This window comes from Globicephala melas, chromosome 10 (assembly GCF_963455315.2).
Source record: "Globicephala melas chromosome 10, mGloMel1.2, whole genome shotgun sequence".
In the NCBI taxonomy this organism is placed as follows: domain Eukaryota; kingdom Metazoa; phylum Chordata; class Mammalia; order Artiodactyla; family Delphinidae; genus Globicephala; species Globicephala melas.
The window spans coordinates 19,717,916-19,741,223 of NC_083323.1; the positions used below are offsets into that span (position 1 = coordinate 19,717,916).

The 23,308-nt window shown below is 40.8% G+C and overlaps 1 protein-coding gene and 1 long non-coding RNA gene across 6 annotated transcripts in view; one reads left to right on the top strand and one right to left on the bottom strand.

Annotated features, from left to right (window-relative positions):
* The window catches only part of GNPTAB (N-acetylglucosamine-1-phosphate transferase subunits alpha and beta), an 82,034-nt gene extending 65,755 nt beyond the window's left edge, over window positions 1-16,279 (top strand). For all 5 annotated transcript variants that reach the window (XM_030856249.3, XM_030856250.3, XM_030856252.3 and 2 more), the window contains 7 exons: window positions 178-397; window positions 1,081-1,194; window positions 5,290-5,375; window positions 5,624-5,722; window positions 9,246-9,413; window positions 12,850-12,940; window positions 14,844-16,279. In XM_030856249.3, the coding sequence (XP_030712109.2) occupies window positions 178-397; window positions 1,081-1,194; window positions 5,290-5,375; window positions 5,624-5,722; window positions 9,246-9,413; window positions 12,850-12,940; window positions 14,844-14,921 (856 nt within the window). In that variant the 3' untranslated portion in view covers window positions 14,922-16,279. The remainder of the gene's footprint in view (window positions 1-177; window positions 398-1,080; window positions 1,195-5,289; window positions 5,376-5,623; window positions 5,723-9,245; window positions 9,414-12,849; window positions 12,941-14,843) is intronic.
* LOC115852945 (uncharacterized) lies at window positions 5,557-14,571 on the bottom strand. Its single transcript, XR_004039326.2, has 5 exons — window positions 14,494-14,571; window positions 13,885-14,029; window positions 12,237-12,573; window positions 6,739-6,811; window positions 5,557-6,103 (listed from the first exon to the last, which is right to left on the bottom strand). It is a non-coding gene; the product is annotated as an uncharacterized lncRNA (long non-coding RNA).
* Window positions 16,280-23,308: the final 7,029 nt, after the last annotated feature.

Sequence of the window (23,308 nt, forward strand, 5' to 3'; positions counted from 1 at the left end):
CCAAGGTTGCTTGAAGTTTACATCCTTGCTATGCTGCGTTTATGGCTCTAACACTTGATGACTAGTATGTCGAAGGTATTATCTAAATAAGTGGGAAGGAAGATTCTGACTCCACAAGTGTTAGGTACTGTATATATCTTAAATATCCAGATCTTATGGTATGCTACATTTGGACAGGTTCCCTGAAGAATTTGACAAGACGTCATTTCACAAAGTGCGCCACTCTGAGGACATGCAGTTTGCCTTCTCTTATTTTTATTATCTCATGAGTGCAGTTCAGCCACTGAACATATCTCAGGTTTTTGATGAAGTTGACACAGACCAATCTGGTGTCTTATCTGACAGAGAAATCCGCACGCTGGCTACCAGAATTCACGACCTGCCTTTAAGTTTGCAGGTATTGTCATTTTTTTTCCCCTAAACTTAATGACATTTTGAATGAAACTTTTACATTTGATACTTTCTCTCTTTCCCCTACATACTTCAATGGAATGCAAGTACAAGTAATTCTTCATATTTAATGAGGGGGTTCACAACTAGTCCATTTTAAATGCCAGGATTAAAATCAAATTTGAAGTTCATATTGTATAAGATTTTTTTTTTTAGGCTTTTAGTAGGGATTGTAATTGTATTTTCTGGAGACGAGGCAGACCATACCTGCAGATAAGATTCTCATGTCAAGCTCATTCAGGGCCTTCAGGTGTGGCCGAGTGGAGATCTTAGCCAGGCCCACGGTGTTGCAGAGCCCCTTCTGTCATGGCATCCTTTAGTCCCAGGAGTAGGACACTCACTAATGGAGAGCTCCAAGATGAATCCAGCTGCAGGACACCCATCTGGTGATCCCGTGGACCACCTTGTGTAAAACGGTGCCTCACAGGCCCGTATGTTCTACTTTGAGACAAAGATGAGTTATTTGTATTGTTTCATTCTGCTCTTTTTAGGGTGTCTTTAAGAATCATATAGTCAAACCCTCTTTGACGATAACGCTTAAATTTTGGTGACTTTAACATTTTTATTTTTAAAACCACAGTTGTTACTTGTAATGTATATAGGTTTATCCTTTTATTTTTGCTTTGTTAGGACTTAACAGGTCTGGAACACGTGTTAATAAATTGTTCGAAAATGCTTCCTGCTAACATCACTCAGCTAAACAACATCCCACCAACTCAGGAAGCGTACTATGATCCCAATCTGGTGAGTGCCATGGGTTCTTTTATGTAAAGTAGAACGTGTATCCTTATCGGGTGTTAGTTACATCATTTCTGTAGAGCACTTGAAAAACTAGAAGCAGGCTCTGTTTATAGGTCTTTGGTGGAAATCAGTAGCACAGATAATCCAGAATCATTCATATTTTTCTTTGGAATATCTTTTTTTCCTCCCTAATGGATGTTAAGCTAATACTGAGATTAGTTGCTTATATTCTGTAAGCAGACATCCTGTTCACTAAGGATAGCGGAAGGCAGCGCCAGAGTATACTCACTGGCTTGGGAGAACAATCCTGAGGTTAAACATCAGGCGGAATCCCATCTTTCATCAAAGCTCAGTTGCTTTGATGCTGGCATTTTCTGGATCTTACCACTAGGGGCAGTGGATGATCTATACACAAGTATATCAGAGCAGCATTTGGCTGAAATGATTGGAAGACTCTTGCTATCTGTAAGATGCATCCCAGCTTCAGAGAAATGATAATGTGGAAAAAATGCATTTAGAATTGATGGACCAAGGATATAATACAGCCATTATGTGATGCTTACAGTTAATTTTTACTGATATATATGGAAGAATGTTTATAAAATAAAATTAGGTGGGGAGAAAATGGGTACTGCCATATACAGAATACGGTTTGAACTATGGAAAACTCCTGATACCTTCACACACATCCCCAAAATTAATGAAAATGACAGTAGGTTAAATTATAGGTAGTTCTTTTTCTTTTTTTTAACATCTTTATTGGAGCATAATTGCTTTACAATGGTGTGTTAGTTTCTGCTTTATCACAAAGTGAATCAGCTGTACATATACATATATCCCCATATCCCTTCCCTCTTGCATCTCCTTCCCACCCTCCGTAACCCATCCCTCTAGGTGGTCACAGAGCACCGAGCTCATCTCCCTGTGCTATGCGGCTGCTTCCCACTAGCTATCTGTTTTACATTTGGTAGTGTATATATGTCCATGCCACTCTCTCACTTCATCCCAGCTTACCTTTCCCCCTCCCCGTGTCCTCAAGTCCATTCTCTACGTCTGCGTCTTTATTCCTGTCCTGCCCCTAGGTTCTTCAGACCTTTTTTTTTTTTTAGATTCCATATCTATGGGTTAGCATATGGTATTTGTTTTTCTCTTTCTGACTTCACTCTGTATGAAAGACTGTGTCCATCCACCTCACTATAGATAACTCAATTTCATTTCCTTTTTATGGCTGAGTAATAGTCTATTTGTGTGTGTGTGTGTGTGTGTGTGTGTGTATGTTTTTTTTTTTTTTTTTAGATCATGCAGCGTGCAGTCTTGTGTCCGGCTTTTTTTTAATAACATAGGTAGTTTTAATATAAATTTATTTATTTTTATTTTTGGCTGCATTTGGGTCTTTGTTGCTGCGCACGGGCTTTTCTCTAGTTGCAGCCAGCAGGGGCTACTCTTTGTTGCGGTGCGCAGGCTTCTCATTGGGTAGCTTCTCTTGTTGCAGAGCATGGCCTCTAGGTGCGTGGGCTTCAGTAGTTGTGCCACTCGGGCTCAGTAGTTGTGGTGCAGGGGCTTAGTTGCTCTGCGGCATGTGGGATCTTCCTGGACCAGGGCTTGAACCCATGTCCCCTGCATTAGCAGGCGGATTCTTAACCACTGAGTCACCATGGGAAGCCCCATAGGTAGTTCTTAATATCGTTTTTTCACACTAGTATTTTCCATATTTTCTATAATGAATAGACTACACTTCCATAAGCATAATAACATGTATTTAAAAAAAACTGACCATCTTGCAAATGTTCAAGCCCTGTAATTAACTGCAGATGTTTGTAAATGAATGTAGAGAAGAGTAATGAATCAGTTAAAAATCTGATTCCTGAAAGAAGGCAGTCATTCCTTTGGCATTCATTGCACACGGCAGGGATGGTATTTCTCACTTGTGTTCTCGGAGGGTCCTGGGAAGCTCCCTCATGAGGAGACAGTGTGAGGGGCAGCCCAGCAGCTTTAGTTACCCGTAGACAAACTGTAAGTATTGCTGATCATGCGTTGGTTAGTTTAGCATATGACATGGGTTTGTATACAAATGTGTCACTTAAAGCCAGTTCTCTAAATATTCTAAAACTTAAAACTATGAAATCAACAAAACTTAGGTAGAGGTATAAGACCTGGTGTCAGCCCTAAGGGATTTTCCTCTAGTGGGGTAAACAGGCATGAATCAGCAGGTGGAGACTAGTCCTGGGTTGCGGGTTCTCGGGAGGCCTCGCATGGAGCTGATGCGCAGTCAGGCTGATAGGAGAATGGCAGCTTGTCTTGTGAGCTGCAGCAGCTTCTTCTGGGTCTTTGGCGCAATCCAGTAAAAATGCTTTGTCAGACCCAGAATGTTATACAGAGATGTTAGTAGTTCTTTACAAGCATGGTCTTAATGATTAAAAAGGCACATTTGTAATCACTGTAGGTGTGTTCCCTGCCTCCACAGAGAATAGAATCAAAGTTAAAAAAAAAAAAGTAGATTGCATAGGCTAAAAGACATTCTCAGTTTTAGGACTTTTCAAACAATGATAAAGCTCTTTTCTGTTTTCCCCCAATTTGGAGTTACCCCAACAAAGCTAATATAGTCAACTCTAAATCATCCAGAGGTCAGTGTCCTGGTTTAAACATTCTTTTATGTATTTGTCCAAATAAAGTTCTACCAGTTATCAGAGATCTGGGTACACCCTTTCTCCAGGAGGGGAACAGTAAGCCGAGGGTTCCAGGCTGCCCTGACTTGTCTTTTCTGGTATCTTCTTGGTGGGCAAACCCAGAGCACTGGACAGAGGGGGAAGAAAGGAGAAAGTGTGCTGGGCTCCTAAACCATCTCCGCTCAGCCTCTCCCCTGGACCAGGCCTCTCTGGTCTTTACTGTCTTCGGGACCACGTTGTGATCGTACTGACAGGTTGCCTTAGAGGCACTGACGTCACCCCAGGTCCAGGGAGCTTTGCGAGTGGCTCAGCCTGTTTCAGTGCTCACTCCAGACTTGTCTTTCACCATCTGTATTTCCACATCCGTCCTTTGACTTGTCTGTCTTTCCTTCTGTATAAACTTTGGTTTCCTAGTAAGATTTTACAATTACCAACCCCTTGCACTGGTATAGAACTTAGAGAAGAGTGTTCTTTTCTAAGGAAGATGATCTATGCGTAGAAAACAGTTATTCATCTTTCCCTTTTACAAGCATGATGAAAGGTTCTTGAGGGATTTTAGGGCTTTTTTTAAAGAAATGCACACATATTCATCTATTAGAGTATTTTACTGTTTTACCAAATATCTGGCATGAGGTTTAGAATCAGCAAATATCCTTTGAATGCTAAGGATTAAGTAAGTAGGGGCTGCTTTGCTAATGGTTATAAGTTAGTCTTCAGGCTTATGCAAATAAAGCTGTTTAGAGCATAAGTACTAATTATACAGACAGCATTAGTTAACATTACTCGAGTGAACTCTTAGCCAAGGTGTTGGCTTCATTACTGTAATTAACTGTGATTACACACAGGATAAAGTATTTTCTAATTAGACTATAAGAATGACAGCTTAGCTTATGAGTATCATATAGACCACTTCATTACAGTTTATCTTCGAATTTATTTTCATTTTGAAAAAATTATAGCAATCACTTATAAGACTGTTTTAACAGATAGTGTGTAGTAATGTGTGATTAAAATAAAACTTTATTCACAATAACAGGCAATTAGCATGCGGGCCATAGTATGCCAATTTGATTTTTAAGAATATTACATTAAAATAGTCATCTTGGGCTTCCCTGGTGGCGCAGTGGTTGAGAGTCCGCCTGCTGATGCAGGGGACGCGGGTTCGTGCCCCGGTCCGGGAAGATCCCACATGCCGCGGAGCGGCTGAGCCCGTGAGCCATGGCCGCTGGGCCTGCGCGTCCGGAGCCTGTGCTCCGCAACGGGAGAGGCCACAACAGTGAGAGGCCCGCGTACCGCAAAAAAAAAAAAAAAAAAAAAAAGTCATCTTAATTACTGAGTCTTTCTGTGCCCCCTTAAATTTTGCACCTGAGATGATGCTTCAGTTGCCTCACCCTTGTCTTTGCCCTGATATAATGTCTGTATTTTCTCGCAGCCACCAGTCACTAAAAGTCTAGTAACCAACTGTAAACCAGTAACTGATAGAATCCACAAAGCATATAAGGACAAAAACAAATATAGGTAAGTACTACATACATTTTCTCTTTGTTTAATTTAAGGATAATTATGAGTGGTATTTTCATAATTTTACCATAGTTTATTAAGCATTCTTTGAAATTTATGTGAGATTTTCTTTAGTAATATGGAAAAATTAAGTCATTCCAAGGATGCTGATTTTTTTAAAGTTTTATACAATGCTTTTCTTATTGAAATTTTATTTTACATATCCACATAAATATTTAAACTCTTTAAATATGTTTTGATATTAGATTTGAAATCATGGGAGAAGAAGAAATTGCTTTTAAGATGATTCGTACCAATGTTTCTCATGTGGTTGGCCAGTTGGATGATATAAGAAAAAACCCCAGGTACTGTTGTTGTTGTTGTTTGTTGTCGTTTTTAATTTAGAACATTTTAGGTTCACAGCGCAATTGAATAGAAAGTATGGAGGAAAAAAAGCAGTAGGACTATAGAAACGGGAGTGGCTTATTTCTGTTCGGAGCAGACGGAAATGTCTAACGGTAGAGGTAGTGTTTGAACCGAGAGATGGGAGTTGTGAGTTGAGATCAGGCCCCGCGCGCACAGGGACTAGCACGGACATCTCAGAGTCCAGTGACAGGACTGTTCAGTGAGGCTGAGGGCTGGGCTGAGGGGCAGACAGCATCATCGGGGAGGTGAGGCCAGACGGCTAGCACTCTCAGAGCATTTCTAAAAAGGTGCTACCAGAGAAGTTGTTTTGGTGGTTAGACCTGCAATTCAAAGTAAAGTTCAAATTAGCTTCTGAGGAAAAAGGAATGCTACCATAAATGTGAAAATCCAGTAAACTGCAGTCATTCTTTGGGGATAAATTCAATGTTCAGGTTTACATAAACCTTGAAAATTTCCAGCCTGGCCCCCTAACAGTTGCTCTAGTTGGAAAAAATTGGTTAAAATCTGCATTTTTGAGTTTTGAACTTTAGTGGGAAATAGGTGTTTCAGTAGTTTCTCAGAAGAAAAACCTTGGCTTATGAAATTGAATGTTTTCATCTGAGTTTTTCAAATGCTTTTGGAAGTTTTCAGTTTTATCTCTTTTAAATTATGATCTTAATTATATATGATCAGAGGTGTAAAATTTCCAGGCATTTTAAAGCCATGGCATTTTTTCTTAAAATTCCATTCTTGATTTTTGGGCAGAGGGGAATATGGAATTTTAAGAAAAATGAAAATATTTTTAATACTTATGTAGTATATTCATAAAATATTTCCTACAAAATAACAAATATTTCCCACAAGCTAAACAAACAATAAGCCATAATAATTAAGAAGCACCCAGCTTGCAGCTCTTTTTGTACATGCTGTTCCCTTCTTGGAATGCCCTGCTCAAATTTTAAAAAACAAAAACCACCTTAAGAGCCAATTTCAGTACTTGCTTCTTGCTTCCCCCATTCTATCGACGTGCTTGCTCAGTCCTTGGTGATCTGTAGTGAGACCAATGGAGAATTAGAGTTTTTAGTTGTATCCTATACTTTTATGTCTTGTGCCAGTTTGAAAGTTGTTGGGCGAGAGGATTCACAGACATCTTCATGATACTTAAAGGGATAGGGTTTTGCTGAAAAGACCCAAGGCAAGACAGGCTTTTCCAGCAGTGTCTGCCGGGCCCAGATACGTCCTATAACCCTGAACAGATTTTATCATTTTTAACTCTTGTTCTGTTTTACTTTGGGGGGCTGATTTTTAAGTCAGGAGTGGAAAACCAGCCTTCTGACTGACGTACACTTTAAGGACAGGTTTATTGCATTAACAGGGAATCTAGGATAGGCGGTATCTGGGCTCCGCTGCCCTTCTCCCTTCCTGCTTGTGTTGGCTTCATCCTCAGGCTGGAGATAGGGCAGCTGCAGCTGTTCCAATGTCCCTGCAGACATAGCCATGTTCTGAGGCTATAGGGGATTGTCCCTTCCTGTGTGTCGTGTGTTGTTCCCTCCCCCCATTTCTATACCAGTCGCAGTGAAGGGGAGGGATTCACTTACGCTAGTCAGAAGCCGACTCTGGGTTGGGGTGCGGTTGCTTACCTTTTGAGTCAGCTCATGGGGGAGAAATACGGAGCAAAATGCAAGTTGTCATTGGAAGGAGAGGGAGTGTTTGCTGGGCACCCAGCAAGGTCTGCTTTAGTTACCCTGTGTCTACACATACTCTTTGTCTCATACACATACTTTCTTCTTTAACTTTTCCCAACTTATTGAAAAATTTTGAAGATACAGAAAAACTGAAAAAAATAGTACAATAAACCCTTAGCTCAGACTTTTAAAGTTTCAGCATTTTGTTATGTCTGTCTGCTCTCTCTCTCCATCTCTCTGTATGAACACAAAAACACACAGGTTTGGTTTTTGTTTTGTTTGCTAAACCATTTGAAAATTAGTTGCAAACATCCAGACCCTTTACCCCTCATTATTTTAGCACGTCTTCTTCCTTTTTTGGCTGCATTGGGTCTTCGTTGCTGGGCGTGGGCTTCTCATTGCGGTGGCTTCTCTTGTTGTGGAGCACGGGCTCTAGGCGTGTGGGCTTCAGTAGTTGCGGCACGTGGGCCCAAGAGCACGCGGGCTTCAGTAGTTGTGGTGCATGGGCTCAGTAGTTTTGGAGCACGGGCTGTAGGTGCGCAGGCTTCAGTAGTTGTGGCTCACGAGCTCTAGAGCACAGGGTCAGTAGTGTTTAGCACATCTAAACAGAGTCATTCTCCTTTATACCACAGGACCACTAACACATATCCAAGAACCTTAACACTGACTAAAATAGAACCATCTAATAGATGGTCTATATTCAAACTTCGCCAGTTGCGTCCAGATGCCCTTTACAGCTGTTGTTTGTTTTTAATCTAGGAAACAGTCAAGCCTCATGCATTGTATTTGGTTGACATAACTCTTTAATATCCTTTAATTTAAACTTCCCCAACTTTAGAGAAGAGATAGGATAATGAACTTTCACTTACTCATCACTCATCTTCAATAAGCAGAGACTTTTCTCCTCCGTTGTCTTTTATAAGCATTTATGTTTTTAACTTTGTTGGTTTGAAATGGTATCAAGTTAATTCATTGCAATTAAGTCCATAGGCTCCCCATCTCTTTTTTTTAAACCATATAAATGTTTGCATGTGTATATGAAGAAATCAGATTATATATTCTGTAGATTTCCTGAACTTTGGAGTTTTCTGATTGTCTCCCAGTTGTTTAACGTGTTTCTCTGTCCCCTGTATTTCCTGTAAGTTGGTAGTAGGATCTGAGGGCTTTATTAGACTTGATAAAATTGTAAAAAAAAATTAAAATTAAATGTACTTCAAAAGTGGTGTTATCCCTACCTACTGTTTTAATGGGCCCTCAGTTTAGTGACTTTTGCCAGGAAGGGAACCTGAAACAAGTAGGGAAGCACCACTGTAACCTACTTTTTGCTGGAACTCTAGCATCTTACAGCCTGGTTGGAGACATGTGAAGAAGTCGTCATCAATCTCATAAAATCTATAGCTATAAGGAACCATCTCTATCGCAATGATCTACAGGACTGTTCTTAGTAATGTAACTGTATCAGTTCAGAGAACTCAGTTGTAGGCATTTAGTAGGTTTTTCCCTGGATGCTAACAGAATGCTTCAGTCAGGGACATGCCAAATAGAAATTAAAATAATTCACTCCCATAGCTAGAAGGCACATTCAAAATTATCATCCCTAGTTCTTTTTGTTTTACAGGAGAGGAATATCTAAAGAAAAATTTTACAGAACATTATTCCCCTAGAGAATCATATCAGTAAATGCAACAGCTTGGGACATAAGTCCATTTAAAATATATTTGGAATCCACACTTCTTTCGTTAGGTAAGGATCATCCTTATGATAACCGGTAGTAACCCTGGGTCTCTCTCGTTTCCAGGAAGTTTGTTTGCCTGAATGACAACATTGACCACAATCATAAAGATGCCCAGACAGTGAAGGCTGTTCTCAGGGACTTCTACGAATCAGTGTTCCCCATCCCATCCCAGTTTGAGCTGCCAAGGGAGTATCGAAACCGTTTCCTTCATATGCATGAGCTGCAGGAATGGTAAGTTTTCCTGTTTCATATACGTACATATGTGTATTTTTTCTTTTTTTAGAGTGATGAAATTTCTTTACTGTGTTATTTGCTTTCTTTGTAAAGTACACGCATAGTTTTTATTGAGCTCACTGGCTGAGCACACTTTCTGAGCCTTATTTGTCATCACTGCCATCAAAGTGGCTGCCCTGTTTCTTGAGTACCCGCTGGGCAGTATATTTACTCTTTACAATGAAAGGTGCTACTCTTGTTGCCACGTTACAGGTGAGAGCACAGTAACAGAAGTGAGTGATTTGCTCAAGGTGGAGTAGCTGACAAGTGGCAAGTCCAGCCCGATTCCTGACCCTCCACACGTTCGTTCCACTGTATTCCAAAGCTGCTTTAGAATGTTTCCTTCTTTGATTTTTACTACCAACACTTCATTAGAAAGATCATTTTATCTTTCAATTTAGGGAAATTTTTGACCCCTTGCCTGCCCGCCACACCAGGCACTAGGAACAGGGGCAAAGCCTCGGAGATACTGCGGGTTCGGTTCCAGACCACTGCCGTCCCCAGTTCACATGAAAGTTATGTTCAGACTATGTCATAGTCTATTAAGTGTGCACTAGCATTATATCTAAAAAAAAGTACATTCCTTAATTTAAAAATATTTGCTAAAAATGCTAACCATCATCTGAGCCTTCAGCAAGTTGTAGTAATATCAAAGGTCATTGATCGTAGATCACCGTGACAAACATAATAATGAAGAAGTTTGAAATATTGCAAGAATTACCAAGATGTGATACAGAAATACGAAGTGAGCAAATGCTGTTGGGAAAATGGTGCCGACAGACTTGCTTGACACAGGGCTGTGCAGTGCAGTAAAGTGAGGCCAGTTAGGTGTGGTATTGCCTGTTCAAGATGGAAGGGACACTGCGCCGGCCTTCACCAGAAGCCAGCGAACCAGCCGTGACACGGAGGACGTGACTAGATAGGCTTCAGTGCTCTCAGAGTACAGAGGAGGAAGCAGCTAGTTCCATGACAGGACGGTGACATTTGGACTTGGTTTTGAATTATGAAAAGGACTTTTCCAGAAGACAGTGCTGTGGAGAGGGAAAGGAGAAATTGTGAAGGGCTGTATCTGAGTTAGACATCTTTCTTTAGAGAATAGCGGTTCCCAGGAGAGACTTTTTTAGATGTCTGTCTCATCAGAGTTCATGATTTGGAAAGATAACTTAACAGTGCTTGCGGGGTGGACTGGTGAGGAAGGCGTCTGGAGTAAGGCAGTGTTGTCTGGGAACTTGAGGCAGAGAGACAAGCAGTAAGCATTTCACTTGTCCTGGAAACAGATGGTCAAGGTGTGAACCAAGGACATGGCCCAGGGAATAAAGAGAAGCAGTAGATACAATTGGCAGAGATTTGAGAGAGGAAATTAGCAGACCTTGGCAGCTAGAGCTCTTTGGTGTCTTGCAGTTGGGTAAGTGAGACAATTAGCACGTGTATTGCTACTATGTACCTATTTTTATTTTCATAAGGAGAAGTTGTTACTAAATAACTTGTCTTCTAGCAATGGCAAGGAACGGCTTCTCACCATTTTCACTTTGCCTTAGCTCAGAGGAAAAAGAACTTTGGACAGTTCCAGCTGTCAGTCCCCACCAATCCAGTTCATGACTAAATTCACCTTCAAGGGCCTACTGAATAAGAAAGGAGTGGGTTTAAGAGTAGCTGGAGGGGGCTTTGAGTTCTGTGTTGTACAGATGAGGTGAATCAGGTGCAGGTTGCTGATCCGGGGGCTTCCTTTTCCTCAGCCGCCCTGCTTCTGTGTCATCTCTCACTGCTGACCCACCAATGCCGCCCTGCTTTCTGTTGGGCTGGCCAAAAAGTTCCTTCTGGTTTTTCCACATTACGGAAGAAAACCTGAACGAGCTTTTTGGCCAACCCGATAGAAACGTCTTCCTTTGCTTTCCTTTCGTGATCCTGCACTCCTGAGTCCCCGTCATCTTCCCCTGGTTTCCTGCAGTGGCTTTCTTCCTGTCCCTTTCTTGGGAAGAGCAGCTTCTGCACTTAGAGCAGTCCATGTGGTGTGCTTGTCGCTCCTTGTAGACTGTGAGCCCTCGTCGGGGCAGAGACTGGCTCTCCCTGTCCGAGTCCACTTGCATCCGTGGTGCACAGTAGGTGCTCAGTGCATGGCTGGCTGAGGGGAGCTCAGCTCCCGTTACAGGGTTCTCTGGTCACTGGGGCAACTCATTAGCTGTGTCACAGCCTGTGGCTTCTTAGCTCTTCAAATTACACACAGATTCTGAATGATACTGTAGACTTAGAACTCACTGAGCTGGTTTTTGATCCTCTTAACGTAGGAAACACAGGAGGAAGAACAGTGCGGGGCAGGGTACCATTTGGAATATGTGACTCAGAGTAGAGACACCCGCTACCAGGCAGGTGTGAATAAGCCTGGAACTCAGCAGAGGCCTAAACCTGGCAGTTGTTAGCATAGCATATCTTCTAAGCCTTATGTTAAGCATTTATTTAATCTTCATAACAAATTATTATTTCCAAATTACAGGTGATGAAACTGCTGTACTCCCATTTATCTCCTAGGCCAGTTGATCCCACCCTCAGGATGTCTCTTCTGTTGCTTCATTCCTTCCATTCTCACTGCCCTAGTACAGCCCTCATTCTTTTCTCTGCCCAGACTGACCGGATTGCCTGCCTCTGGCCACCTGCTTTGACATCCATCCTTCACACGGCCGCCATTTGCACCCCGATTGTGACACACACACACGCACTTCCCACAGAGTATTATGTCCAAATGCTATTGCATGGTTTTCCCGAACAGCTGCAGTTTACACCTACCTGCTTCTCCTCGGCCGAGTGTCCCTCGTGCCTCCGTGCAGACTGGGCTCAGTTGAGCAGGACGCAGCTTGCAGCGGCTGCTGACGCTCATCCCCTTTCTCAGCCACAGGCTCTCCTTCCCCACGTCAAGGCTCAAATGGAGTGTCCCCATCTCTGTGGTGCTTTCCTCATTTCACTGTTTTTCCACAAGACTCTGCTTTTGATAACAGATATTTCTGTCCACGTGTATGATGGCTAGTTGTCTGCACGTCAGCGCCTCCCCAGGTTTGCAGATACTTTAGAGCAGGGACTTCTCCTTGTCGCCTTGCTGTATCCACAGGAGGTGTCGGTTGGGTGACTGAGCAAATACAAATGAATGGAAGAGGGGATTTTGTTTAATTTGTTAAAAATTCTTATTTTCTTTTGAAGTCCTCTCCCCTGCCTGGGTAACTTTTACTAATTCCAATATTTACTATAACAATGAAAATCTGAACTCAGGTGGGAAATGTATAATTATGTTAACATTTTAGAATTGCCTCCAGACATTGTTTTTGCTAAACTAGTAGCTTTACTAAGTAATGATAGTTAAACCCTACACATAACTACATATTTTCCTTCTTTTCTCTCTGAACAGGAGGGTGTATCGAGACAAATTGAAGTTTTGGACTCATTGTGTGCTAGCAACATTGATTATATTTACTGTATTCTCATTTTTTGCTGAACAGGTAAGTGTTATATATTTTATGTGGATGTCAAACAGTATTTCTTGGTATCATTAATCTGATTTTTTTAAGAAAATGATATAAATTCATAAGAAGAAAATGTTTATTTCTCCTGTTGGCTTATACTCATGTTAAATATTTCATAATATTCAGGCAACAGTCATAATCGCCTTTTTTTTTCCATTTATCCTCTAAATCTATAACCAGTATTCTTTGTACCTGGAGCTCAATAAACAGAGCTTTTCAGTTTTAGCCTGAAGTCTGCAAGTCAAACTATTTTAAACCAAAAAAACCACCTCGAATCTGCATCTGACACTAATTTTCTGTTAATCTTTCCAAACTAGTGGCCACAGCATCTTATCTTCAGGCCTCCCCCTGTTCTGCTGACGGTGCCTGGCTCGGGCACACGGCCCGTCTCCCACTTACATTTCCTTTGAGCTGCTGGGAGTTCATCCCCACACAGGCGCACACACAGCCACCTCCCAGAAGTCAGAGGGAGATTTGTGAGGTCAAAAGAAAGGGATAAGAGAGTCCTCATTAGGCCACAGCAGGTGTGAGATGCTCTGAAAAGAAAGGATTCGGAAGGAAGGGACGGGTGTCTGGGCTGACCGACTTGTGCTGGGCAGGCGAACCTGCCTCAGCCTCATTCCAGGTGACTCTCAAGTGGAGCTTTTCTGGCTGTCAGGATGGGAAGCTTACAGAGTTTACTTACAATGAGGAGGCCGGGCGCGGGGCGGTGGCCCGAGAACTGAGAGCTTTAGGGTAAATAGCCCTGGGCTGCGTGCTGCAGATGGAAGGAAACTCAGGAAATAAAGGTCTGACAGGCGAGCAGGACTGCAATTTAACCTTCATCCACTTCCCACGGAATAGAAACCTTCCTCTTGGTCTTGTTGCCATTGTTCTTGGCAAGTAAAAATCTTAGGAAAAAAATCTTAAACAGATTGTACCTGCTTTTAGAACGGAGGTCCAGCGAGGAACCTGTGAGTCAGCTGTGTGCTGGCCTGCGATGGGGGAGGAGAGGGACACTGGCTGAAAGGAGCAGCTGGCGGCCATGGAAGGAGCAGGAGGGTCTTTCTCCGCTGTCGTTTATACCTGCAGAGAATAGGGGACCAGAGAGGCAGGGCGAGAGGAAGGGAAGAGTAAATCCCCTCTCCTCCCCGACACCCTGCTCTTCACCTGCCTGAATCGAATTCCTTAACTCCTGCACACTCCCACACAAGCCAGGGCTGCCTCTTCCGCTGCCCCAGAATCCCAGCTCGTCATCCAGACCAGGGTGGTCCGGGCAAAGTTCTGCTTTCACCTCAAGATGGAGCAGTAGAAATTGAAACTTTCTTATAAAGGTGGTCAGGTTTTCTATTTCAGATGTATCATGGATAAACTGTTTCTATTAGAAGTATTTATCCAAGTTCTAAGCTGCTAAGTTATAAATGAACTTTTGTATTTCAACCCATTCATGAACTTGAAAATACAGGCAATGCCCAATGATTATTGCTGTGGTCACTAAGTATAGGAAAAAAAGTGGTGATAGAATTCTTAAAATTAAAATTCCAACTTACACATGTAGTCATTTTCAAACCCAGAGACAACATCTTAATGGCTGAAGAGTCCATTTCCTTCAGTAGAAAGACTTGACAGACACTGTGAAAATAAATATACGTGGTAATTGCTATGTAAAAATCTGTAGTTTTTATAAGTCTTAAAAAAATGAAACTTGGACCAAAGTAACTTTAACCAAAGCCAGACAAAATCAGTGGTTGGTTTCGTTTTGAGGGGAGGAATGATGTTTGCTGTCTGTTTTTTATGTATAGGACTGTGGAAAAGATTAAGGTCATAGGACCCTCAGAAAGAAAGTTAAAGTTTGTCAACCTGGAGAATTAAAATTTATTTTCTGTCTTTCATCCTTTAGTTAATTGCACTTAAGCGGAAGATATTTCCCAGGAGGAGGATACACAAAGAAGCCAGTCCTGACCGAATCAAGGTATAAAGGATCTTCACCTGAAAATCTACCTCAGCATTCACTGAGCATTTTAAAACTCGACATCAGAGATGTCTTCGTGATGTAATGCTCAGCCAGCTTGGCCTGAAGAAGGAATACCATCCAGTGTAATACTTGGTTTCTGGAATGAATGTAGCCTACTGACCAGGAATTGCTTAACCAACACACGGGAAATGTGTGTGTTGAGCAGCTCTGGTTTTACTTTTAAAGCATCTGCTCGTGGACCGATCTTTCTTTTAATGAAAAGCCTCGCTGATGAGAGACAGCAAAGGTTGCTATGGCAACTGAGCAGCTAACTAATATGAGAAGCCTCAGCCAGCTTGAGTGCTATTGCTAAGAGTCCCCAGTCTTGCATTCCAAAGCTTTTTGCTGTGGTTTTACATTTTGGGGTTTTTTTTGTTTGTTTGGTTTTTCCATTTCTCATTTCTAAAGTAAGTACATACTAAGTTAACTAAGTTATCCTTGCTTTTGCAAACAGTGAATCGGGATGTGTAAACATGTTTTTATAGACGTTATTTAACTAATGCAGCAGCAATATCATGTCCTATTGGCAGTACCTAAATTATGGATTTTATTAACATTTAAAACAATGGGATCTTAACGCACTTACCATTATTTATGAGCTCAGTGACTGACATCTGAGACTTTGTGCTTGTTTTCTTCAGCCCCTAAGAATACTGTGATTTCATGTGGAGGCCTGATTACAAAGGGCTAGAGTTAAGTAGCTGAGCTACTTGCCAGATGTAATTATGTTTTGAAGATGTACATATTCAAAAAGAAGTGCCTCATTTTAGAGACGAGTAGTGCTGGTGGTCGTGGCTCATAACAGTGGTGTCTTCTTTAATACCCATCAGTATATTCCAGTAGCTGGCTCTCAATCAGTTTCACACAATGAAGGGTCAGGAAACTTTTTCTGTAAAAAAGCCACATGGTAAATATTTGCAGGCCACCTGTGTCTATGTTGCATATTCTTTGTTTAGTTTAGCTTTTGTTTTTAACAATCCTTTAAAAATGTCAAAACCATGTCTAAGTCGCAGATGTACAAAAACAGGCCACCAGCTGGATTCGGGCCATAAGCCATTGGTCTGTGACCACTGGGATAGAGAATTAGTATTTTTACGTGTGGGTAAGCCCTGATGTTCAGCCATGCTTTATTTATGTCATTGTACTGTGGACTTTATGTGTCCTTTTTGAACTCTGACAGGCATTTTAGATCATGATCTTAACAGTATTCTTTCAAAATGGCATACATATTTTGTAAAAAGAAAGAACTTGTAAATAACTGTGTTTGTGCTGTAAGAGTTATGTATTTCAAAAACTGAAGTCTCATAAAAACTTAAATTTTATCTGCTGCTTTGATTTTTAATCTTTGAGGAGTGAGTTCGTTATCCAGATTCAGAAATCACTTTGAGTGCTTACATGGAATGTCAGGATCTGTCCTTAACACAACTGAAATTAAGTGGAAAGCAGTGTAAGGAGAGGGTGGTAATATTACAACCTGGAGAATGTCACTGTATGGGGGAAAATAAGTTCTAAATGGGATTTATGTGGTAAAAATTTAGGGGTTATCTGGGTATCATTCTTAACATGAAGAATTCTAGAAAAGTTAAAGAAATGAATATTTGGGTGTGATGGAGATTTCTGGTCAGGTGAATACAATCCACACCTTATTCAGAGCTTAATAGATAATGAGATGGATAACAGAATCAGAATGTTCATGGAATCATTTATCTAATGATTCAGTAGAATCATTAGAACGAAAGAACCTCAGAAGTTGATGAGTCGTCAAATGGTCTTCCAGAATTTTAAAGCCTCAGAACCAATAGTCCAAATGAAACCCTCTGGAAGACCAGTATGTAACACAGAAGAGGGAAAGCTGCTCACCCTACCTGACCCCAAGGCAGTGCCTCCAAAACTCCCAGGCTTCACAGGCAGTTTCAAAGCCCCATATCTTGTATGTTATCATCGAGGACACTAGGGTCAGGAAGATTACGTGATTTGTCCAAGGTCTCACAGCCAGCTGGGGGCAGAGGTGGGCTGGAGCCCAGCTTGTCTCTTTCTCTAGTCCCCTCCAGGCCATGCCGCCTCCCCAGGACGCAGTGGCATGTGCACGTGAAAAGCACACTCTCTGTGGTCCGACTTACGGGGTTTGAGTCCTCGCTCCTAGACATTGATTGCCAAGATTCAGCTTTCTCTTCTAAAACGTAGGAGGCAATACTGGTGTCTGCCTACCTCATAGGCTTCTGGTGAGGATGGAAGAAATGACATGCAACATACCCAGCACAGTGCCTGGCAAATACTCCTGCCTGATAAATGTCAGTGGTGAGGATGATAGTGAGGAAAGTATGTAAAGGATTGTTATCCAGGTCAGGGGTGAGGTTTCCAGTGTAGTCTTTAGGGTGAAATTATTACATTGCTTTTAGCTAAGAAAGTGACACATTTTCTAATTAAAAATATTTTTTGCCTACTTTTTCTTAAAGTGTTTATTTTTAAAACTGTTTCTACATACACCAAAAAGCATACAGATAATGATCAAGGGTTTAAAAGTAAAATGTGATTGCAGCTTAGGTCAGAACATTTATGGAAGGAATAGCACTAATCCCCCAGAATTCCTCCAGAGGATGGAAAACAGAAGGAAAACATTGTCTCATTTTTCCGTCAAGGTCAACACAACCCCACACCAAAGCCTGGTTCAGTTGCCACAAGAAAGGAAAAACCATAGGCCAGTCTACCTCATGGGAATCCCAAACGAAACACTAGCAAGCCACGTTAGTTCGTTCTCCAAAGGAGCAACACTTTATGATCAGGCTGGGCCCAGTCCAGGATTGCAGGTTGGCCCAACACTTGAAAAGCACTGCAAATCACATCCGGGGGACCAAAAAGGGAAACTGCAAGAAGGATTCCCACGTGGTTGGGTAGGATAGGAAGAAAAACATCGGCTCAGAAACAAAACAGAACAAAACAAAAAACCCCAGAATTCCCTGGTGGTCCAGTGGTTAGGATTCCATGTTTTCACTGCCAAGGGCCTGGGTTCAATCCCTGGTCAGGGAACTAGGATCTCACAAGCTGCTCAGCACAGTTAAAAAATAAAACAGCATTGAGTCGAGACCTGTGCCCCTGAGAGGGGACTCACAGGGGAGGGGAGGGGAAATCGCAAGGGCAGAGACTTGCCCCGAGGAGTGAGTGTCTTGAGCCACAGACTGGGCCTCCCATGCAGAGGAGAGAAGCCTAGATCCCACTTGTGAGAAGTACACGGGTGCTGGCTCATCCCCAGACAGGGTGGAGAGAGGTCTGCCCTAGTGGCTGCTGTCTTACTGCACGCCCCATTTGAGCTGAATGAACACCTCACTCCACACCACCGCTGGTACTGGATCTAGCGCAGCCAGGTCCTGGGAAAAGACTTGATTTAGGATGCAGAAGTGGCTGGGAGGCCTGGGGTATGATCCAGGTGGGGTGGCAGAGGCCACTGGCATTTACTCAGACAGTGTCACAGAAGCAGCCCAGACTTCTGACAGCAGCCCAGCTGCTTCAGTGCCCACAACCAGAATGCCATGAGCCCCAGCCAAGCAAACACTTGAGCCCTGCCCATTCCACACCACAACATTGCACTAGATGTGGGACAACCACAACAAGGGAAAAGATGCGGCCTTAGGCTACATCTGAGTGGAGCTGCAGACACCTGTATAGGCAGTGCATGGAACCTCTCTAAGTACACGAGCCCCACTTACTTCTGCACTACCCTCCTTGGGGCAAAGGCCCCAATGCAGGGAGAAGGAAAAAAACACAAAGGGAGCAGAGCCAGCTCAAGCCTGACCCTCAGGGCATCCACTCCAGCCACTTGGGAGCAGGCCCTGCCCCTGCCACTGAGCAGAGAAGAAGTCCGCCTCACACCCTGTGCAGACTCTAGCTCTAGCAACACCAGACACACCCCCTATCAAAGTGGCAGTGGACAGCACACCCTGAGGAAAGATGTGGCTGACATCCACATCAAATCCAGCCCTCCCATCAAAGACATTGGGCACATGCAGTCTACACAGGGATGCTCCTACGTAAAAACACCCCTTCAAGACAGTAGATAACTGTTAAACCTAAATTCATAGAGACAGAGAAAGTTAAGTAAAATGAAAAGGCAGAGGAACTACTCTCAGTTGAAAGAGCAAGAGAAAACCCCTGAAAAAATAATGCAACAGAGATAATCAGTCTACCAGACAATGAATTCAAGAAGTTGGTAATAAAAATGCTAACTTAATTAAGAGAATCAGTCTAAGCACAGATCATCTTAATAAGGAACCAGAAACTTAGGACTTAGTAAAAAAATAGATAATTCAATTTCTGAGATAAAAAGCACTCTAGAAGCAGTGAATAGACAACTAACTGACAGAGGAGAACACAAGTGATCTGGAAGACTGAATAATGGAAATCACCCAATCGGAAGAGCAGAGAGACAAAACAAACAAAAACAATGAAAGCAACATACAAGATCTATGGGATAGTATAAAACGTACCAACTTTCACATTATAGGGGTTCCAGAAGGAGAAGAGAGAGAGAGAAGGGGATTGAAAATGTATTTGAAGAAATTATGGCTGAAAAATTCCCAAACCTAAAGAAGGAAACAGATATCCAGGTTCAGAAAGCACAGAAAGTCCCCAAGAAGATGAACGCAAACAGACCCACACCAAGACATATCATAATTAAAATGGCAAAAGTCAGAGAATTCTAAAGGCATCAAGAGAAAAAAAAAGAATCATATACAAGGGAATCCCCATAAAGTTATCAGCTGATTTCTCTGCAGAAACTTTGAAGGCCAAAGGGGAGTGACATGATTATTCAAAGTCCTAAAAGGGAAAAACCTGCAACCTAGGATACTCTACCCAACAAGATTATCTTTTAGGATAGCAGGAGAGAGAAAGAATCTCTCAGACAAGCAAAAATAAAGAAATCAGCAATACTAAACCTACCTTGAAAGAAGTGTGGAAGGGTCTTCTCTGAAAGGGAAAAATCCCAGTAGGAAAGGCAAATATGTAGTAAGGATTGAAGATCACTTAAATAAGCCAGTAGATAGATTTAAAATTTTTTTTAATTGAAAAGCAATTATGACTACAATAAACAGTAAAGGGATAAGCATGAAGATATAAAATATGACATGAAAAACAAAACATGGTAGAGGAGAATAAAAAATGTAGATCTTTTATGGACTTAGAGATGATCATATTAAGTAAGTCAGAAAGAGAAAGACAAATACCATATGATATCACTTATATGTGAAATCTAAAATATGACACAAATGAACCTACCTATGAAACAGAAGCAGACTCACAGACACACAGAACAGACTTGTGGTTGCCAAGGCAGGGGGTGGGGGTGTTGGGGAGGGAAGGATTGGGAGTTTGGAGTTAGTAGATGCAAACCATTATATAGAGAATGGATAAACAACAAGGTCCTACTGTATAGCACAGGGAATTATAGTCAATATCCTGTGATAAACCATAGAGGAAAAGAATTTTTAAAAAAATGTGTATATACCTATATCTATCTATCTATATCTATATATAATCTGAATCACTTTACTATACAGCAGAAATTAACACACTAAATCAACTATACTTCAATTAAAAAGTTAAAAATTTAAATGTAGATCTTTTAGAATGTGTTTGAACTTAAATGATTATCAGTTTAAAGCAAGTAGATATAATTATGGGTCAATATATATGAACCCTATGGTAACCACAAATCAAAAACCTACAGTAGTACACAAAAACCGAGAAGAAAGGAACTTAAGCATACTACAAAAGAAAACCATCAGACCACAATGGGAGAAACAAAAAGAAGAAATGAACAGAGAACTACAAAAACAACTGGAAAACAAGGAATAAAATGGCAATAAATACATACCTATCAATTATCACTTTAAATGTCAATGAACTAGATGATCCAATCAAAAGACATAGGGTGGCTAATTGGATAAAAAACAAGACCCTTCAATATGCTGCCTACAAGAGACTCACTTCAGGGCAAAAGACATACAGAATGAGAGTGGGGATGGTAAAAAGATTTTATGCAAACGGAAATGACAAGGAAGTGGGGGTAGCAATAATCATATCAAACAAAATAGACTTTAAAACAAAAGCTATAATGAAAGACAAAAAAAGAGCATTACATAATGATAAAGGGATCAATACAAGAAGAGGATATTATACTTGTTAACATATACACATCCAATACAGGAGCACCTTAAATAGATGAAGCAAGTGCTAACATACATAAAGGGAGAAATTGAGAGTAATACAATAATAGTAGGAGACTTTAACACCCTACTGACATCAGTGGACAGGTCATCCAGACAGAAAATGAATAAGGCAACAGAGGTCTTAAATGACACAATAGACCAGTTGGACTTAATTGATATCTCAAGGACATGACATCCAAAAAAAGCAGAATACACATTCTTTTCAAGTGCACATGGAATGTTCTCCAGGATAGATCACATACTAGGTCACAAAACAAGCCTCAACAAATTAAACAGCATAGAAATTATATCAAGCATTTTTCTGGATCACAATGGGATGAAAGTAGAAATCAATTACAGAAAAAAAAAGGGGGGGGGGAACATGTGCAAACTAAATGACATGCTACTAAAAAAACCAATGGGTCAATAATGAAATCAAAGAGGAAATCAGAAAATACCTCAAGATAAATGAAAATGAAAACGCAACTTTCCAAAATCTCTGGGATATAGCAAAAGCTATATCAATATACTAAGAGGGAAGTTCATAGTGATACAGGCCTTCCTCAAGAAGCAAGAAAAATCGCAAACAACCTAGAATTGGAAAAAGAAGAACAAAAAAAAGCCCAAAGTCAGCAGAAGAAGGAAATAAAGATCAGAGAAGAAATAAAATAGGGATCAAAAAAGCAATTAGAAAATATGAAACCAAGAGCTGTTTTTTTTAAAAAAATAAATAAAACTGATAAACTTTAGCCAGGTTCACCAAGAAGAAAAGAGAGAGGACCCCAATAAAATAAGAAATGAAAGAGGAGAAATAACCCATACCACAGAGGAAAAAAATCATGATACTGTGAACAGTTATATGCCAACAAATTCGACAACCTAGAAGAAATGGACAAATTTCTAGAAATGTACAGCTTGCCAAGACTGAGTCAAGAAGAATCAGATAATTTGAACAGACCAATCACTAGAAGTGAAATTGAATCTGTTAAAAAAAGAAAAAAACAAACAAAAAAACAAAAAGAACTCTCAGCAAACAAAAGTCCAGGACTGGACAACTTCACAGGGGAATTCTACCAAACATATAAAAAAGAACTAATACCTATCCTCAAATTATTCCAAAAGGATCAAGGAGGGAACACTCCTAAATTTATTCTACAAGGCCACCATCACCCTGATACCAAAACCAAAGATACTACAGAAAAAGGAAATTACAGACCAATATCTTTGGAATACAGATGCAAAAATCCTCAACAAAATACTAGCAAACTGAATCCAACCAATACATAAAAAGATCATTACTATGATCAAGTTAGATTTATTCCAGAGTAACAAGGATGGTTCAACATATGCAAATCAGTGTGATACATACACCACATTAACAAAAGACAGAAATCACATGATCATCTCAGATGCATCTCTAAAAGCATTTGACAAAATTCAAAATCAATTCATGATAAAAACTCCCATCAAAGTGAGTATAGAGGGAACATAACATAATAAAGGCCATTTACGACAAACCCATAGCCAACATAATACCCAATGATGAAAAGCTGAAAGCCTTCCTGCCAAATTCAGGAACAAAACAAGGATACCCCTCTTACCACCTCTATTTACCATAGTATTGGAAGCCCTAGCCACAGCAGTCAGACAAGAAATAAAAGGTATCCAAATTGGAAGGGAAGAGATAAAACTGTCACAATTTGCAAATGAAATGATACTTTTATAGAGAACACTAAAGTCCCCCCTAAATGAATTCAGCAAGGTTGCAGGATATAAGATTACTATACAGTAACTGCTTCATTTCTATACACTAATAATGAAATATAAGTTTAAAAAAATCCCATTTAAAATTGCATTAAAAATTACTTAGGAGTAAACTTAACCAAGGAGATGAAATACATATACTCTGAAAACTATAAAACATTGATTAAGGAAACTGAAGATGATTCAAAGAAATGGAGAGATATCTCATGCTCTTGGATTGGAAGGATCAATATTACTAACATGGCCATACTACCCAAAGCAATCTACAGATTTAATGCAGTTCCTATCAAAATACCCAGGACATTTTTCAAAGAAATAAAACAAGTAATCCTAAAATTTGTATGTAACCACAAAAGATCCTGAATTGCCAAAGCAATCCTGAGG